This window comes from Lepus europaeus, chromosome 6, assembly GCF_033115175.1.
Source record: "Lepus europaeus isolate LE1 chromosome 6, mLepTim1.pri, whole genome shotgun sequence".
Lineage (NCBI taxonomy): Eukaryota > Metazoa > Chordata > Mammalia > Lagomorpha > Leporidae > Lepus > Lepus europaeus.
This window is the reverse complement of record NC_084832.1, coordinates 130,121,322-130,138,343: the sequence shown is the minus strand read 5'-3', so window position 1 is coordinate 130,138,343 and position 17,022 is coordinate 130,121,322. Positions and strand designations below refer to the sequence as shown.

General features: G+C 46.5%; 1 protein-coding gene across 2 annotated transcripts in view; it reads left to right on the top strand.

The window, feature by feature from the left end:
- NELL2 (neural EGFL like 2) overlaps positions 1-16,238 on the top strand; it is a 482,922-nt gene extending 466,684 nt beyond the window's left edge. For both annotated transcript variants that reach the window (XM_062195104.1, XM_062195103.1), the window contains exons 18-21: positions 5,354-5,547; positions 6,632-6,808; positions 7,793-8,017; positions 15,628-16,238. In XM_062195104.1, coding sequence (XP_062051088.1) covers positions 5,354-5,547; positions 6,632-6,808; positions 7,793-8,017; positions 15,628-15,678 — 647 coding nt within the window. In that variant the 3' untranslated portion in view covers positions 15,679-16,238. The remainder of the gene's footprint in view (positions 1-5,353; positions 5,548-6,631; positions 6,809-7,792; positions 8,018-15,627) is intronic.
- Positions 16,239-17,022: the final 784 nt, after the last annotated feature.

The window sequence follows — 17,022 nt, the reverse complement described above, 5'->3', positions numbered from 1 at the left end:
GTGGGGAATCCACTGCAGGGCTGTGCCAGGCCTTGGCTCCTCAGCAATCCAAGGGACAGAACTGGCTCAAGCTGGAGGCCAGTCTTTGTCACCTAGTGTCAGACGTGATGGTGTGTCCCTGTTAGGCGAGAGCAGGGAAGATCAGCTGCTCTCCGAAAGCAGGAGGTTGCACAGGGTGTGAGGAAGTGCCAAGGCTCACCGGAGCCCTCTCTGGTGTCCAGCGTTCCTGCCCCCTGTCCGAGGTGCTGATCCCTGTAGCTCTGAGAGAGAACCCTGGCCTACCTCCTTCCGTCTCCCAGGCTGTGAACTGCCACGCTGGGAAAGCCAGGCCCTCTTGCTTTCCCAGGCGGACTCTGCTGCCTTCCTCCCACTTCAGGGAAAGAACTGGCTCGTCTCCTATCAGAGGCAGAAATTGGGGCAGCTGAGATGTCACCTGGGGTGCCGCACCTGTGGTGGAGTGCCCGTTAGTCTCTCATCTCCACTCCCCATTGCAGCTTGCTGCTAGTGCAGACCGCAGGAGGCAGCTGGTGACGGCTGAAGGACTTGAGTCCCTTGCCACCCACCTGGGAGACCTGGGTTGATTCCTTGCCTCCTGCTTCAGCCCCGTCCGTGGGCTCTGGCAGGCACTGGGGAGGTGAACCAGTGGATGGCTCTTTCAGGAAGTTCCCCGTCACCTGACTCAGGACAGACGCTCACTTTCCTGGTACCTTTAGAAGACACCCCGTGTAGGAGTGTCCCCTGCCTGCTTCCAGCCAGCTTCAGTCCCATCGCTCCAGCCAACGTCGTCTTTTCAAGATGGCTGTTTCCATCATCTCAAGCCCACTGGTCAGTTGCTGTCTCCTTGCTTGACCACTTAGGATCTGACAAGGTGGCTCATTCCTTTCTCTGCAGATGAGCATTCTTCACTCCCACTCACTCTCAGCCTCCGGCCTTCCCCTTCTGATCTCCATGGACTGCTGTCTGCCAGTGTCCTGGGACTTGGACCTCATCAGGCCTATCTGTTTTCCATGTGTAACTCAACCAGTTCCACAGCTTGAAGTGTTGTCTGTGTAGTCCTAATTCAGCTGCACATTAGATTTCCAGGGCACTGCATGACTCTCGACCTGCATGTCTGACCGAGGACTCAGACCCACTCCCACTAGAGCAGAGCTCAACATGTATGCTCCATTGGTTGCCCAGACCAATATTTTTGGAGTCACTGTTTCTTCTTTTTCTTGTACTTCACATCGAATCCATCAACAAATCTCACAATTTTGACTTTTTTTTTTTTTTGACAGACAGAGTGGACAGTGAGAGACAGAGAGAAAGGTCTTCCTTTTGCTGTTGGTTCACCCTCCAATGGCCGCCGCAGCCAGTGAGCTGCGACCAGCGCACTGCACTGATCGGAAGCCAGGAGCCAGGTGCTTCTCCTGGTCTCCCGTGGGATGCAGGGCCCAAGGACTTGGGCCATCCTCCACTGCACTCCCGGGCCATAGCAGAGAGCTGGCCTGGAAGAGGGACAACCGGTACATAATCCGGCGCCCTGACCGGGACTAGAACGTGGTGTGCCGGTGCTGCAGGCGGAGGATTAGCCTATTGAGCCATGGCGCTGGCCCACAATTTTGACTTTCCAAATGTACTCCACTCTGGTTCCCTGTGAGGATACCACTTGGGACTGAGGCACCATCGTCTTTGCCTGGGCCACGGGAGCAGCCCCCAGACTGATGATTCTAAAATGGAAGGAGCTGTCAAGGCCCTTCTGTCAACACCCCTTTCCAGCTCTCTCGGGAAAATCTCTCTCAGAAAAACCCAAGCCCTGACCAGGGTCTTCCAGGACCTGCACTGTATGTACCCATGGCTTTTTCAGTGTTTCTGTAGTGTGCTGAATAGACGCCTTTGCAGGTGCTGCTCCCTTGTGTGGGACGCCCTCCCGCAGGTCTGTCCAGAACTTTGTTTCATTTAGTCCAGATTTCCTCTCACAGTGACCTCTCCTGGGCTCCCAGTGTAATATTCCCTCCCACTGCTCACACTGTGTCCACCCACCCTGCTTCTCTGCCCTTCATAGAAATTCTAAGCTCTGAAAATACAGCATGTATTTGTTTGCTTGCTTATGATCTACTGCAGAATGTGAGTCATGGGCCATAGCTTTTCTTAGCTTATCAGCTACTGTACATCCAGGCGGGGAATTTCTTTAATGAAAGATTGATATGGATGATAGGTAGATGGATGAATAGGTAGACAGATAATCTTTTAATCAGAAGTACATGAGGCACCTAATTTGGAATTAGTTATTAGCATGACACGTAGTAGACAGATGGGCATTTTATGTTGGAGTAGATATATGGCAGTGATCGAGATAAAATGTAATGAAGTACATTAACAAGTGCTAAGTCCAGAAAACAACAAGGACAATTAAATCAAACATTAAGATAGCACATGATAAATGTCAAGTTGGTGAGGTCAAGGATTTTGAGATTGCTACAGAAAAATACTTTTCAAGGAAGTTCCACAAACACAGAAAAAGTGGAAAAGCTTATTTTTTGAAAACTGTTCAGGGAAGATGGTACTGTCATCTACTAATAGAATTTATAAATATTATTAGAAAAATCTAGTACTGCTGTGTAAAGGCAGCAGGCTCTGAAGGGTCCTTTTAAAAAACCCACCTACATACTTTTAAAAAAGACCAAATACTTCTAAGTTACTATCCATGGAGGGCAATTCCAGTGATATGTAGAACTGTAATACCAGTATTTAGTTCTTTTTTAAGAATGTGGTTATATCTGGGAAGGCGCCATTTTTTTGTTGCTTTAGAAAAAAGCAAAGCATCTGGAGAAGGACAGCGCCACAGCAGTGATCTGCAGTCATTGTGCAGCCACCAGGACGTGTTCAGACACCTGCACTTCCCTCTCTCCTTGGGCTGTGCGTGTGTGAGCTGCCACCTAGCCATGGCCAGCTGCGTTCACCAAACCCTACGCTGTCTGCCCCAGAGGTTCCCGGTCCACCCAGGGAATGTGCCGGAGTGCCCTTGGCCATATCCATGCCCTCATTTCTCCTGACGCGAGCGGCCAGTTAGTGCATCATGACGTTTCTGCCCATACGCTTCTCCAGGCCTGGCAAGCACGTACCAGCCACCATTGGGGGTGGATTTTCCTCTCCTATAATCGCACTTTATGTAAGGGCACATGTCCTTCTGGGGCTGCGTATCTATTTCTTGTCTTCTGCAACAAAACCAAGAATTCTCTGTTCCTGTAAGAAAAAACGAAGCCGCGCCATGGCTCACTTGGCTAATCCTCCGCCTGCGGCACCGGCACCCCAGGTTCTAGTCCCGGTTGGGGTGCCAGATTCTGTCCCTGTTGCGCCTCTTCCAGTCCAGCTCTCTGCTGTGGCCTGGGAGGACAGTGTAGGATGGCCCAAGTGTTTGGTTCCCTGCACCCGCATGGGAGACCAGGAGGAAGCACCTGGCTCAAGGCTTCGGACTGGCACAGCGCCAGACGTAGCGGCCATTAGGGGAGTGAACCAAAGGAAGGAAGAACTTTATCTCTGTCTCTCTCTATCACTGTCTATAACTCTCTCTCTCACTGTCTAACTGCCTGGCAAAAAAAAAAAAAAAAATTACACCATACTTGGTGGTAGAGCTGTTATTTTTAAGTCACGTGAAATGACTGCAGATTTAGCCACTGCCAAGTGCAGAAGAATGTTCTTACAGTGGATGCTGAAAGGGTTATGTAGCATGACGTGTCTAGAGTGTGTGGTCACAGAGCACACATAACTATAGCTAATGGTTTTCCTGCCTACCTTATTTCCTAGTTCTAAAAATATGCAATGGGATACAAAGATCAGTTCATCAAATATAGTATTCTGAATAGTCCAAATATAGAGCTCAGTCATAAAATTCCATTTTCATTACAATGAGAAAATCTTCTCTGATCTGCAAAGAACTGTATTGATCATTGTGCTCACTTTTTGAAAGAAGACATATCCTCACACTGGCCAACAATTCTCTGTTTATTCTCTGATTCTAAACGGTATTCTCCTTGGCAAGTCCCGCTGTAATAAAGCTTGCTGTAATTGTAACAAATTCATTGGTTTTGTTAAAATGGAAATAAAATCAAGGTAAACAGAGAATTTATGACATGGATTATTTTCAGGGACACAAATATAATGGAACTTACATATTTAAAATTTAGATACAATCTTGAATAGTCCAAGTCAATTATTGTTGAAATCCAGCCACTTACAGCTATTCCTTATATACTGCCTTTAAGATCTTGAAAGGGGTCGACGTGCAGCCTCCTGGTCTTAGAAGCCAGGAGTCCCACCTTCCTCTCCCCACTTGTGCTGTGATTTCTCTCTTGACCTTACGCAGAGGAAACAGATGGAATGGGAAGTGCTTACTGCCACTCATGCAATATCCCTGGAATGTTTGGGCTTATGACCTTTAAACACGGGGTAAATACAGTGAATCGCATCTCCTCTCATGGAGCTGATCCGTGGGTCAAGGTGTGTTTGCTTTTCATCTGTATGAAAATGCTGTAGGCTGCGGCTGCCATGGAGGCAGCGAGGCTGGGTGAGGAATGGGCAGCTGCCAGTGGAGTCACACAGGGGATGGGACGAAGCAGCGATTTGAAATGCCAAAGTTCACCGGGAGTGCGTTCTTCGTGAGAGGTCTGGTAACTGCTCTCATGGGGGGAGTACAAGGTCTCTGGACTGTGTGACAGTCCCTGGACTGTAAGGGGAAACACCTCGGCCCGCACTGGTGGGAGCAGACGTGTGCCGTGCTGCAGCTAGGGAGTGGGGCTCGAAACGGAATAAACAACCTAAATGACCCCCTGACATTTTCCTTACCCCCTTTTTATTATTTCAGAGAGAGAAATCTTCCACCTGTAGTTCATTCCCCAAATGGCCACAATGGCCAAGGCTGGGCCAGGCTGAAGCCAGGAACCAGGAGCTTCCTCCAGGTCTCCCATGAAACACTTCTGCCATCTCCCACTGCTTTTCCCAGGCCATTAGCAGGGCACTGAATTCTAAGTGGGCCAGCTGGGACGCAAGCTGGTACTCACAGGAGATACCAATATTGCCAGCGGGGGCTTTATTCACTGTATCACAATGCTGGCTCCATGAGCCCAGTTGAATATTGGGCTGCAATACCAAATAAAACATCCTGAGCACTTGAAGAATTTTCACAAAGCCTGCTGGTATTCACAGAGATGGAAAGGCTGACATTTCATCCAAGGGTAACTGGTTTTGCAGTCAGACATTGAGAGTGCCTTCTTGTGAAGTCCTCACATCACAGGCACGGCTGTAGTCAGCGCTCATGCTGTGGTCTGTGCCACATCCTCTAACCGTGCTGCCTGCCGCTCTTTCTTGGCTGTAGATGTTGACGAGTGTGGGACCGGGAGGCACAGCTGTGCCAACGACACCATTTGCTTCAACCTGGACGGTGGCTATGACTGCCGGTGCCCTCATGGCAAGAACTGCACCGGGGACTGCATCCACGACGGGCGGGTGAAGCACAGCGGGCAGATCTGGGTGCTGGAGAGCGACCGCTGCTCCGTGTGCTCGTGTCAGGTGAGTGGTCCTGAACACTTGGGGCCGAGATACCAACTTAGCATCTGCGGCTTCTTCAGCAGGGTGCCTGAGGATTTTGGAAAATGCATACATCCATGGAGCCATAATGAATCTCCTAATGCCATCAGTGTCTCTTCCTAGGCAGTCTTGGTCCTCCAACCCAGGCAAACACTGCACCCCAGCCCTCTGATTAAATGTACGTTTTCAGCGCCTCCCGTGGACGGACTGCAGAGCGCACACTCCTTGTGTCTGACTTCTCAGCACTGCTTCGGAGCCTGCATCAGCAACCCAGCCCTTGGTCCTGCTGACGGCATCCACTGTATCACTACACCAGGATGTGCTGCTGTGTGTCCCTGCCCATAACGTTTTAATTCCCAGTGTGCCTCTTTCCCCATAGTTATATCGTCACATTTAAACGAACGCACGCTCAAGAGTGAGAATCTGGGTTGTACTTCAGTTTTAGACAGGTGTTTTGTTGTTCATCCAGTTAGTGCTAGACTTAGAGTTAACTGAATAATAGTATGTACCAAAGACTCAACTGCTAGGAAAAAGTGGTAAAACGTGTACAAGAATGTAAAGTCTGTAAACATTCCAGAAGTCTAACAGTACGCATGAGCGAAAACTTACTGGCTACCAAATACTCACAGCTTCACAGAAATGAAACTTAGCATCCAAATTACAGTGCTAATATAAAAACATGCATATTCATATACATATTTGTATCCACAGAAGTGCCATGCAGCTGTTACCATTGTTCTGTTCATTTCTGGAATGTTTCTGGTCAAGTCACTGGAGGAGTAGCGTATGGAAAAGAAGTCTTCTAGCTTGGGTAAATTCTGTGTGTCAGCTACAAAATGGGATTTTAAAGAAAACTGATTATGTTGGGCAAACAGTCTGAGTTAGTTCAACTTGCAAACCAGCTACTGATACACATATACATGTGTTGCAAGCACACACAGCTTGGAGGAAATGCACATTTTCTTTCAATTCCACCTTCCACGAACATGTTGAATGCCCTGGTGTGCGGGGTCAGTTCACTGAGAAATGGACGTTTGTGTAGCCACGCTATTTCCTTCTCCCCTAGAGCGGATTCGTCATGTGTCGACGGATGGTCTGCGACTGTGAGAATCCCACAGTTGATCTTTTCTGCTGCCCTGAGTGTGACCCCAGGCTCAGCAGTCAGTGCCTCCACCAAAACGGGGAGACGGTGTACAACAGTGGTGACACCTGGGTCCAGCGCTGCCAACAGTGCCGCTGCTTGGTGAGTCTGCCAGGGAGGCTGACGGGGAGGACTGCGGACAGCGCTCGCCAGAGCTGATGTGCAGTGCCATGCGGCTGTGCCCTGCATCCATGTTGAAAGATGGTCCTAGAGAGAACAGTGGCCTTGGTGCCAGGAAGCTCACTGCTTTTCCAAGGAGAAATTCTACCAGTACATTTCCACCAATCATGCTCAGATGTGGGGAAAAAAAGCAACACCACTGATGCTTCATTCCTCTTAACAGTATCACCATGCTCACTGGTCTGTGGGCACTGTTTTACATGTGATGTGGATATGCAGTAGGTCCATATTAGAACTGGCTTCTCCATGTTTGTGAAACTGTTCCTGGAAACACTGGGTGGGAAGCAGTGAAACGCCAGCCTCCTTGAGGGGGCCTGAACTCCTGGTCCCCTCCTCCCCAGGCAAGGCCGAGTGCAGCAGAGAATGCCTTATTGACGCTTCCTTTTTATTTTCAACCCAAAAACTGATTGACAGAGCAAGGTCAGTTTCTGTGCCCGAAAGCTGCTTTCATGTCTGAAGCCATGAGATTCCGAATTATGAAGAAAATAGGAGACACGTGGGAACTAAATTTTTAAAGAGACTCCATTCACACGTTCCCATGTGAGATAAAAAAGATGAGTTCCTAGAGTTTTCATTCAGTCTACACTGAGAAACATACAGGTAAACAAAGAAAAACTGTCAAATGCCCTTTGTACTTGGGCGTATTTTTTGTACATGGGCCACACTGTATGCAAAGGATCAAGTGGGAAGTTAGAAGAATGTAGATGGCACATCGTAGGGAAAAAGAGGAGGACGGCCTTCCTGCTGGCACGGCAAGGTGGCCCCACAGGTGTCAGGTGTGTGTGGGGGCCACTGCTGGTAATCCAGGAGACTGCAGAGCCGTGCAGGTAGCCTGTGATGTCCAAGCATGGGCATCTACCAACCAAACTGAGCCACCTCACCCTGGCACATCTGCTTTCCCTGCAGCAAGGGGAGGTCGACTGCTGGCCCCTGCCCTGCCCTGATGTGGAGTGTGAGTTCAGTGTCCTCCCGGAGAGTGAGTGCTGCCCGCGCTGTGTCGCCGACCCCTGCCAGGCTGACACCATCCGCAATGACATCACCAAGACCTGCCTGGACGAGATGAGTGTGGTCCGCTTCACCGGGTCCTCGTGGATTAAGCACGGCACAGAGTGTACGCTGTGCCAGTGCAAGGTAAGCCCAGAGGATGTGGTCAGCTGTGCACTGCTAACGTGAGGCTCAGAGGCATTACTGTGCTGGGCCTACACCATGGTACAGCATTTTTCCTCATGTTACTCACACACGGCTTTATTTGCTCCGTGGCTCACTCTCCCATGCGCCCTACCATGTGTCGTGGGGAAGCAGAGGGCCTGGCTGAAACCAGAACCATCAGTTATTTAAGTAGGCCATGTCTAAGGTATGTTCCCACATATCTGTAAGGACTGCATCACTACACTTGATGTTTCTTCTCATGATGGAAGACAACATTATCTTATTGATTTTTATCTAGTTCTTTTATGAGGTCTGTAAAACATATTGACAAAGCAGATACATTACGTTTTTCCAAAGTGGAAATCAATCTGGCAAAAATGGGCATATTTCTTGGTTTGTTGTGGTCAGTTACACTGAATTGAAAAATTTAAGATCTGTTATTTACCACATATTATTTCCACACTTGGAGAAAAATCATTATAAAGATTTTTTATTCTTGTAGGAAAATAGAGCACTTTTACTTCAGTGGGGGAAAAAACGCAGATTAGGTTGGCAGAGGACGAGATGATAGATGGTGGAAATGCTGATGGCGTTCTGGTTGGATTATCATCCCTACAGCCCTCTGACTGAGTGGTCAGTGCACTGTGCACATAGACTCTTGGAGTCAGGGGTCCAGACATCAGGCAGTTCTGGGCTCACAGAGCAGTCTCTGTAGCTGCTCCACGTTCTGCATCTTGTGAAAACTTTTTTCCATAAAGCGATCTCATTCAGAGCCACTTCCCACTAGGGCAGCGTACTGTAACAGGACAAAGAAATAGAAAGTGCTTTAGGACAGGTTTCAGTCTACTTCAACACAAATTCTAGCTCCATCATTCAATGCAGATTGTCAATGAGCAAAGCTTTCTGAGTGACCATTTACTGCTTTTCTGGAGAGCATTGGCAACTCTGAAAGTTACGACTCACGTTATTCACAGCATATAGCAGTGTTCTGTAAGACAGGCTTCCCAGCACGCCTCTCAGCCCGCACGTCTCCTTCCCAGATGCAGTGGGTCCTCTTACCCCTTCAGCTGGGTTACAGTGCTGAGCACTGGGTGATGGGGCGCAGCATCAGTGAGAATTCACTCAGTGCCCTGCAGGCAGAGGCTGTTGCAGAACTAAAGACATGGCTTCCCACCACTAAGCTTGGATTCTTAGAAGCCACTGCTGACTGCCAAGAAAACAGCTAGTAGTAGTTCTGTCATTGGAAGGTGGGTGTTTGTAGGTAGAGTGGTGAGCACAGAGATGGTCACTTCTGGAAACTCTTGTCCAGCAGCTTACTATCTAGAGCTATGCCCTTCAGCCTATTTTATGTAAATTTAAAGGAAGTGAAATTAAACATTGAATTCCTCAGCTTCACCAGCTGCATTCCAGTTGCTTGGTAGCCACACATAGCTCGTGGCCATCATGCTAGACACAGAGAACGTGTCCGTGTCATAGAATCTACTGGACAGAGTTGTTCCAGTGGTCAGGACTACAGCTGCTGCAACCAAAGGCCTGCTCAGCCACACCGTATGGCCGTGGGGGGATGTCCTGTTAGCTGACCCGAGAAATGAGAGCAACTGGTGCCCATGTGGATGCCAGGATGCCACCCAAGAGCGCTGGTAGCCCCCGCGGGCCGAGGCTGCAGACCACAGGACCCGTGGCTTCTCTGTGCTGCTCCTCAGCACAGTGAGCTCTGAGGAACACGAGTCAGCTCAGAGACCAGGCCAAGACTTCCCTCCTCAATCCAAGGGTATGTTCAGCTTTCATTTACTTAGGTTTAGTTTGTGAAACAAGGAACATTTTTTTACCTGTGTCTCAGAGAGGACTTCGCTCAGCCACTGGCTTCTGGTGAGTGTGTGTGGAACTCCATGGCTGAGACGTGAGGAGGGAGGAATTCTTGAGCAGGAACCTTGGGAAATCAGATGCCAGGGAGCCTCTTGACCGCCCTGAGATCCTACAAAGCAGAAGAGGTGAAGTCAACGTGGGAAACAAGTGGAGTTTTATAGGATAAAAACGTGTTGTACCCAAGGATCAGCAAGTACCAACTAGAAGCCCTAAAAGCGGGTAAGCAGGTCTATCTGGGGACCAAAGCACACACAGGGGCAGCATCACAGGCGAGCTTGCAGATGGATGGAAGAACAGAGAGTATCCCCTAAGTACTGGAATGACTGGGAAGCAATGTGGAGGAACTCATTTTATGTAATATCATGTTGTGTATATATATAAAAGACAAATATTTATCAAAATTCCAGGGAGAGATGCCTTCTCTGCCTTAGGTGTGATAAAATATACTTAAAAGATAAAATGAACAAAACAGGAAGAACTGGAAAGTGAACAAATTTTTCAGCATATTTCTTTGTTCCACCCAAAACACATAAAAATAAGAAAAGCACTTTTTCCCCATAAATAAGTCAGGACAGGATGAATAAACAATTCACAATTTAGTAGAACAGCTATTAAAATAAAAGAGGCCCTCACCCAAACGTTCACACGAGCATCATACTCATTGTTCTACATGTCACAGCAGACATAACCCTGCTGACACGTCAGCAGCCACATGTGTGTCCCCCTTTCATTCGAAATACAAAACCAGCTCAATGCATGGCCATATCCAGCTCACTTAATCACCAAGCAGAATCAAGGAAGAAACCACATGTCTACTAATAGGAAAATGATTAAAAAAATAACTCCACAAAATGTTGCAACAGTGGTAGTGAGTGCATGTTATGTCATATGTTACTCTATAAAACAATATAGAACTGTTATTTCTCATCAAATACATACTTTATCACATAATTATATTACTCAGCCATCAGAAATTACAATAATATAGATAACTGTATAATTACATATACACTTTGGCTGCAAGATGGCTGAAAATAAAGGAATATGAAAATGGACTCTTAAACCCTAAAATACTGATAGTAATAGGATTAGAAATACATATATAACTGAAAAGTTAAAAATTTTTCTTGACCCCTATTTTTAACAGTTTAGCATTAAAAGAGTAACAATGACTTCATTATCAATAAATATAGCCAGAGCCTGCAGGATCTTAAGAAAATTTATTTTACTGTTATTATGTAAAAATAATTACCTTTTATAGTTAGTCTTGATAGTAAAAGGTTACTATTTCTAGAAGTCAGATTACATTTCAGTGACTCATGTTTCATTTTCGGTTTTATCAAGATAATATTTACACAGTGAGACGCAGCACTGAAACTCATCCAATCACAGAGAATACTTTTTCCCCCTTCAGGTAACACCTACTTGTAATGGACAGCCTCAATTTTATTTCTTCACACAACAGATTCATTTTTCGTTTTAAAATTTCACATAAATGGAATCACACAATTTTTCTTTTTTCCAAAACTGACTTATTTGAAAGTCTTGAAAAAAATTTAATTCTTGATAGAGTCATGGGAAGATGTTACATAACAATAAAATGATCAACTGAGCAGAAAACCTAAAAGAATATACATTGTGTGATTCCATGTATGTGAAAGAGTTACTGAGAGAGGAGAAAGGGAGAGACAAAGACAGAGAAGGGTGGGAGGAGGGAGCTTCCAACTGCTGATTGCGTCCCCAGATGGTTGCAACAGCTAGAGTCAGGCTAGGGCCAGACCAGGCGCTTCATTTGTCTCCCACGAGGCTGGCAGGGGCCCAAGTACTTGGGCCATCTTCTGCTTTTCCTAGGCCACGATCCAGGGGGCTGGATTTGAAGTGGAGCAGCAGGGCTCAAGCCCGCACTCACAGGGATGGGATGCCTTACTGACTTAGTTTTGTCATTTATTTATATTAGCCACACAGATACTCCTGATCCATCTATCTCCAACCTATGTTTGGTTTTATATTTAAGGTGTGTTTTTAACAGATAATGCAGTTTGTATTTTATCCACTCTGACAATCTTTACCTTGTCATTGAGGTCTTAAGTCTATTTGTAATTTAATTTTTGGTAGATTTAGAGCTACCATTTTGCCACTTGTTTTCTACTTCTTTCATAATTTCTTCATTACCCTATTTGTTCATTCCTGCCTTCTTTTTGGTAAGTAACTTTCACTTTAGCCCATTTTCAATATTCTCTTGGATTTTATCTTCCATTCTTTATACTGATTTACCATCTTATCACATAACAGATTCAATATTATCCTATTCCTATAAAACACAACAGTGCGTCACCATCCCCCAAGGTTGCACTGTAAGAATCATATGCATTACAACTCTGTACACTATGGATTCCACCATTCCATTTGACTTTTGTCTTAATTATATATTTTAAGGAATTAAGGGAATATAATCATAGTTTAAGACTTTTTGGATGTGTAAGTTCATGTTTTTATACCAAATTTGAGAAAAGTTTAGCCATTGTTTCTTCACTTATTTTGTCTGCCATATTTTCTTGATCTTTTGGGACTTCAGTTTGAGTGGTTTCACTACCCTGAAGGTCACTAAGGTACTATTTTTAAATCATTTTTTTTTTAGAGATAGGATCATTTCTACTCATTTTTCTTCAAATTTACAGATATTTTTTAGTCATGTGTACACTGCTATTAAATCTACCCAGGGGTTTTCTCATTTTCAGACACTGTACTTTTAAGTAAATAAATTTTTCATTTAATTTTTCTAATTTCTGTTGAGATTTACTATCTGTTCATTCATTATGACTATCATTGTTTACATCTTTGAAATATTTATAACACATTCTTTCAGGACCTGAATCATCATTGAATCATTTTCTATTCACTACTTTTTTATCTTGACGGGGGTCTCATTTTCCTGTGTTCTTTCACATGTCTGTTAATTTTATGCTGTGCTGGTTATAATGAATGATATGTTGTAGAGACCCTTGAGTTGTCAATTACTGACCAGTCTCCTTGCACTTACTTTCCAGTCTCCTTTGCACTTGTAGGGCGGTAGGTCTCTTCCACATTCACCTTTAGTTTTAGGGTAAATCTAATCTTACAACCGTTTTATTCCTAATCGCAGCCTTTATGGGCCACTGGTAGAAATCCTTCCTGACTTGATAGGTCCTGGATCTTAAATGCTGCTCCCTGGAACTCAGCCCTTTCAACTTCCCAGCCATGGTTCTCTGCTTGTCTCCTAAGAGTCTCCTCTGTATCTCCAGGACCAGTGAAGGTCTCCCTCCCTCCAGCCACTCTGATGGGCTCCACGCTGTCATGTGTCATTTCGGGCCTGTGAGATGGTGGCCTCCTGCTTCACTGGACTTGTCTTAAGCTGACCAGATCAGAGAGTGCTTCGAGAGGGAATACACATTTGCCTCCCTCAGAATGATGAAATCCCTCCTCTGCCTGCCTGCTACTTCCTATTGCTTTTAATTGCTATGTTTATAATTTGCTCAGCATTTATAGTTATCTATAGAGGGAGCAGTCTGATATAACAAACTATGCCTAGATCTGGCATTGTAGTGCGGTGGATCATCCTGCCACCTTTGACACTGGCATCCTATAACAGAGCACCAGTTTGAGTCCTGGCTGCTCCACTTCTGATACATGTCCCTGCTAATGTGCCTGAGAAGGCAGTGGAAGATGGCCCGTGTACCTGAGGCCCTGACTCGCACGATGGAGTTTTGGGCTCCTGACTTCGGCCTGGCCTGGCATGAGCCATTTGGGGAGTGAAGCAGCAGCTAGTTTTCTCTTCCTGCCAGTCTGCCTTTAAAATAAATCAATCTCTTAAAAAAAAAAAAAAGCCATGCTATTGCTGAAAACTATAATACCATTAGGTGTCTCATTAAATTTGTGTGTGTGAACTATGCTTCCCTTAGTAAGGAGTGGCTGATGGCAGAGGATACTGATACAGACTACAAAAGCGTTCCTGCGTGGTGGGCAGCAGTCCCTCCCTGGGACACACTCACAGGAGCTAGGCCTCCGCAGGATTCTAGTGCTCGTTCCACATAGCCCGGCTGGTGGCCCCAGAGACGGCCTCACCTGTTCAGACAGTGTCGGGTGATTTCAGCACTGGCGCGCTCAGGCTGTGGGTCCTGGTCAGAAGACAAGCCGCAGGCACCAGCAGCGATGGTCAGGTCTCTGCCACTGCCAGAGCAAGAACTCTGCCTAATAATGATTGAGGAAGATCAAACGCAGGCTAAACCACGAACATTCTTCTTGCCCACGGACGAGCTTTTCCCCTCAGTTGATGTGCTTCAACAAAGGATAGAGGATCAAATTCTTTTTATGGAAATAAAAACACTTGGAACTGTACCATATTAAGGTATAACACATTTTCAATGTACTAAAGTCCAGTTATGTAAGAGAAAATACAGCATAGGGTGTGAGTGTTAGGCTAACCCGAGTTTTAGTCCCAGCTCTACCAATCAATAACTGACTTTTGAAATGTTGCTTAAGCTTTTGGGTATTCACTTTTTGAATCTAAAACATGTGACTGTTAGTAGAGATCCCTCTGGAAATGCTTCGAGGCTGAGGAAACGTGATGTAAATGCCCAGAGAAGTATCTGGCACAGAGCACTCACTCTGAACGGGGAAGGGTATTGTTGTGATGACCGACACTGCTATCATTTTCCTCTGCCAGATTCATAACAGTAAGGTACGAATTTTGTCTTCTCTGAGGTCTACTAGATGGTTTTCCTACCATAAGCAGTCAATGCTTTGTGAAGCTCATGGTGCCACTTGCACTCTCTCTTGTCTCAGTCAGTCTTGGCTGTGATGACAGAATACTCTAGACTGGGAGGCTTAAACTATAAAAACATCCCTTCTAGGGCCTGAATCATGGCAAGGCAGGTAAAGCTGCCACCTATAAAGCCACTGTGCCATATGGGCACTGATTCATTCAATTCCTGGCTGCTCCACTTCTGATCCAGCTCCTTGCTAACGGCCTGGGAAATGCAGCAGAAGATGGCCCAAGTGTTTTACCCCCTGCCGCCCCTGTGGGAGACACAGATGAAGGTCCTGGCTTCCACCTGGCCCAGTCCTGGCTGTGGGGGACATCTGGGAATGAACTAGCAGGTGGAAGAGCTGGTCTCTCTTGCCCTAATTTTGACTTTCAAATAAATACATCTTTAAAAAGAAAGAAAACCCCAATTCAAGGTACTGGGAGATTAAGCAGATGGACAGAGAGCGGCAAGGGAGGAAGCAGGCTTTCATGTCTCTTTGAAAAGGCCTCCTAACACCATCACATGGGGGTCAGGCTTCCACACTGAGGGCACACGGATGTTCAGCCCACAGCACATTTTTGACACTGCTCACCATGTTGGACTGTGTGATTGCTTAGTCCTCACTGGTTCACCACCCCACCCCTGATAAACTAAGACCTGCTTTATGACAGAACATAATATACTCAAAGTCAATCCTGGAAATAAATGAACAAATAAAAGACTGTGATACACAGAGATGCCATGAGGTCAACAACCCATCACAAGTACCCGAGCACAGTCACTGCTTCCGCAGCAGTCTCCTGACAGTGACCGGGTCACTGACCTCTCGGCAGCTGAGCGAGCGCACATACTCAGCAGGTGTGAGCGCACATACTCAGCAGGTGTGAGCGCGTACTAATGGCTTAAATGTTCACATACCACTTCTTTCCCTTTTTCCTCTAGAACGGACACATCTGTTGCTCTGTGGATCCACAGTGCCTTCAGGAACTGTGAAGTCAAGCGTCTCAGAGATTTCCTTTTAAAGAATGTTCTTTCATTTAAAAGACCAAAAAACCGTTAAAACTTCAATTGGATGATTTGTGGGCAGTGACATGCAGCTTTGTTAATGACTAAGTGAACTTTCAGTTGTGAAATGTGTGGAGCTTGAGAAAATCACAAAAGCAAAGTTCTTAGGGCAACACTACATCACAGTTCTGTCTCCACTGTACCTGGCGTCGCCATGCAGAATGGGTGTGGAGCGTGCCCGTGGGCCCTGGGTGGGAGCCTGAGCCCCGCCAGTCTGGTGCAGAAGACCTTTCTCGAGAGTAGAGACAAAGGTGAGGCAGTGGACGGATTCTGTCTTCAGAAGCGAGATGAAGCTACAGCGTGTTGTTGTGTACAGTACACACTCTGAAAAGAAATCCGAGCAAGTTATTGTCATGGTAACGATAATGCACAGGCATGGTTACTTAACATTTTCTAACAGCAGTCATCCCTATCTCCCTTGTTTTACTGCACTTAATATTCTTTGGTTGAATTTGTTCAGTATAAGCTCGTTCTTGTGCAAAATTAAATATTTCTCTTACCTTATAACGTGTGTATCTGAGTGTCTGGGTAGTGTTTTCCTGTGTCCTCACAGGGCAGACTGCTCGCTAGTTCTGCAGGTGAGAAATGCCTCCTCACACAGGCTTTCACTGAACCACGTTCCCCAGCACGGGCTGTGTGCGCTTCCTCTCTAGGTGCAGCCTCACCCCTGTCTTCCTCCTCCAAAGCCTCGTCTTGGGTTCTCTTGTGCCCCGCATTCCAGTTTGCATTCCATCACAGAACAGGCAGGGAGGCGTGGGCTGCTGGCTGCCCTGTGGGTCCCCTCCTGCCAGGTCACTCCCATGACTGTCACCTGCCTAGGGCCACATCTCCTGACAGGAACCTCCCTCTGCCGCTGCTGACCACCTGTTCTTGTCGCTTCTCACACAGAGCTCTCCAACAGCAGTGTTCTGTCCTTGGGAAGCTGGTCCTGTGCTATTTATTGACAGGGTCCTCTCTTCCAGTCGCATCTCTATAAATGGTCCCTTTGTCCAACTCAGTCATTAGCCTCCTGAGCATGCCACCTGCTTCCCGCCAGGACGCTGACAGATGCCACATGGAGAGGCAACGCTGAAGGTAGCGAGCATCTCCGGACATGGAAACCCTTCTCAAGGTGGGCGGGCTTAGGGTCGGCCCTGTGAATATTTGGAAATGGGCCGATATCCAGAAAGGGCAGGAACCCCACCTTGTGTAACCCTCACGTTGCACGTGGTGTGGGAAGAAAGTACAAGTGGTGTCACATTTCATTTGCATGGAGGCATTTCTCTTCAAATA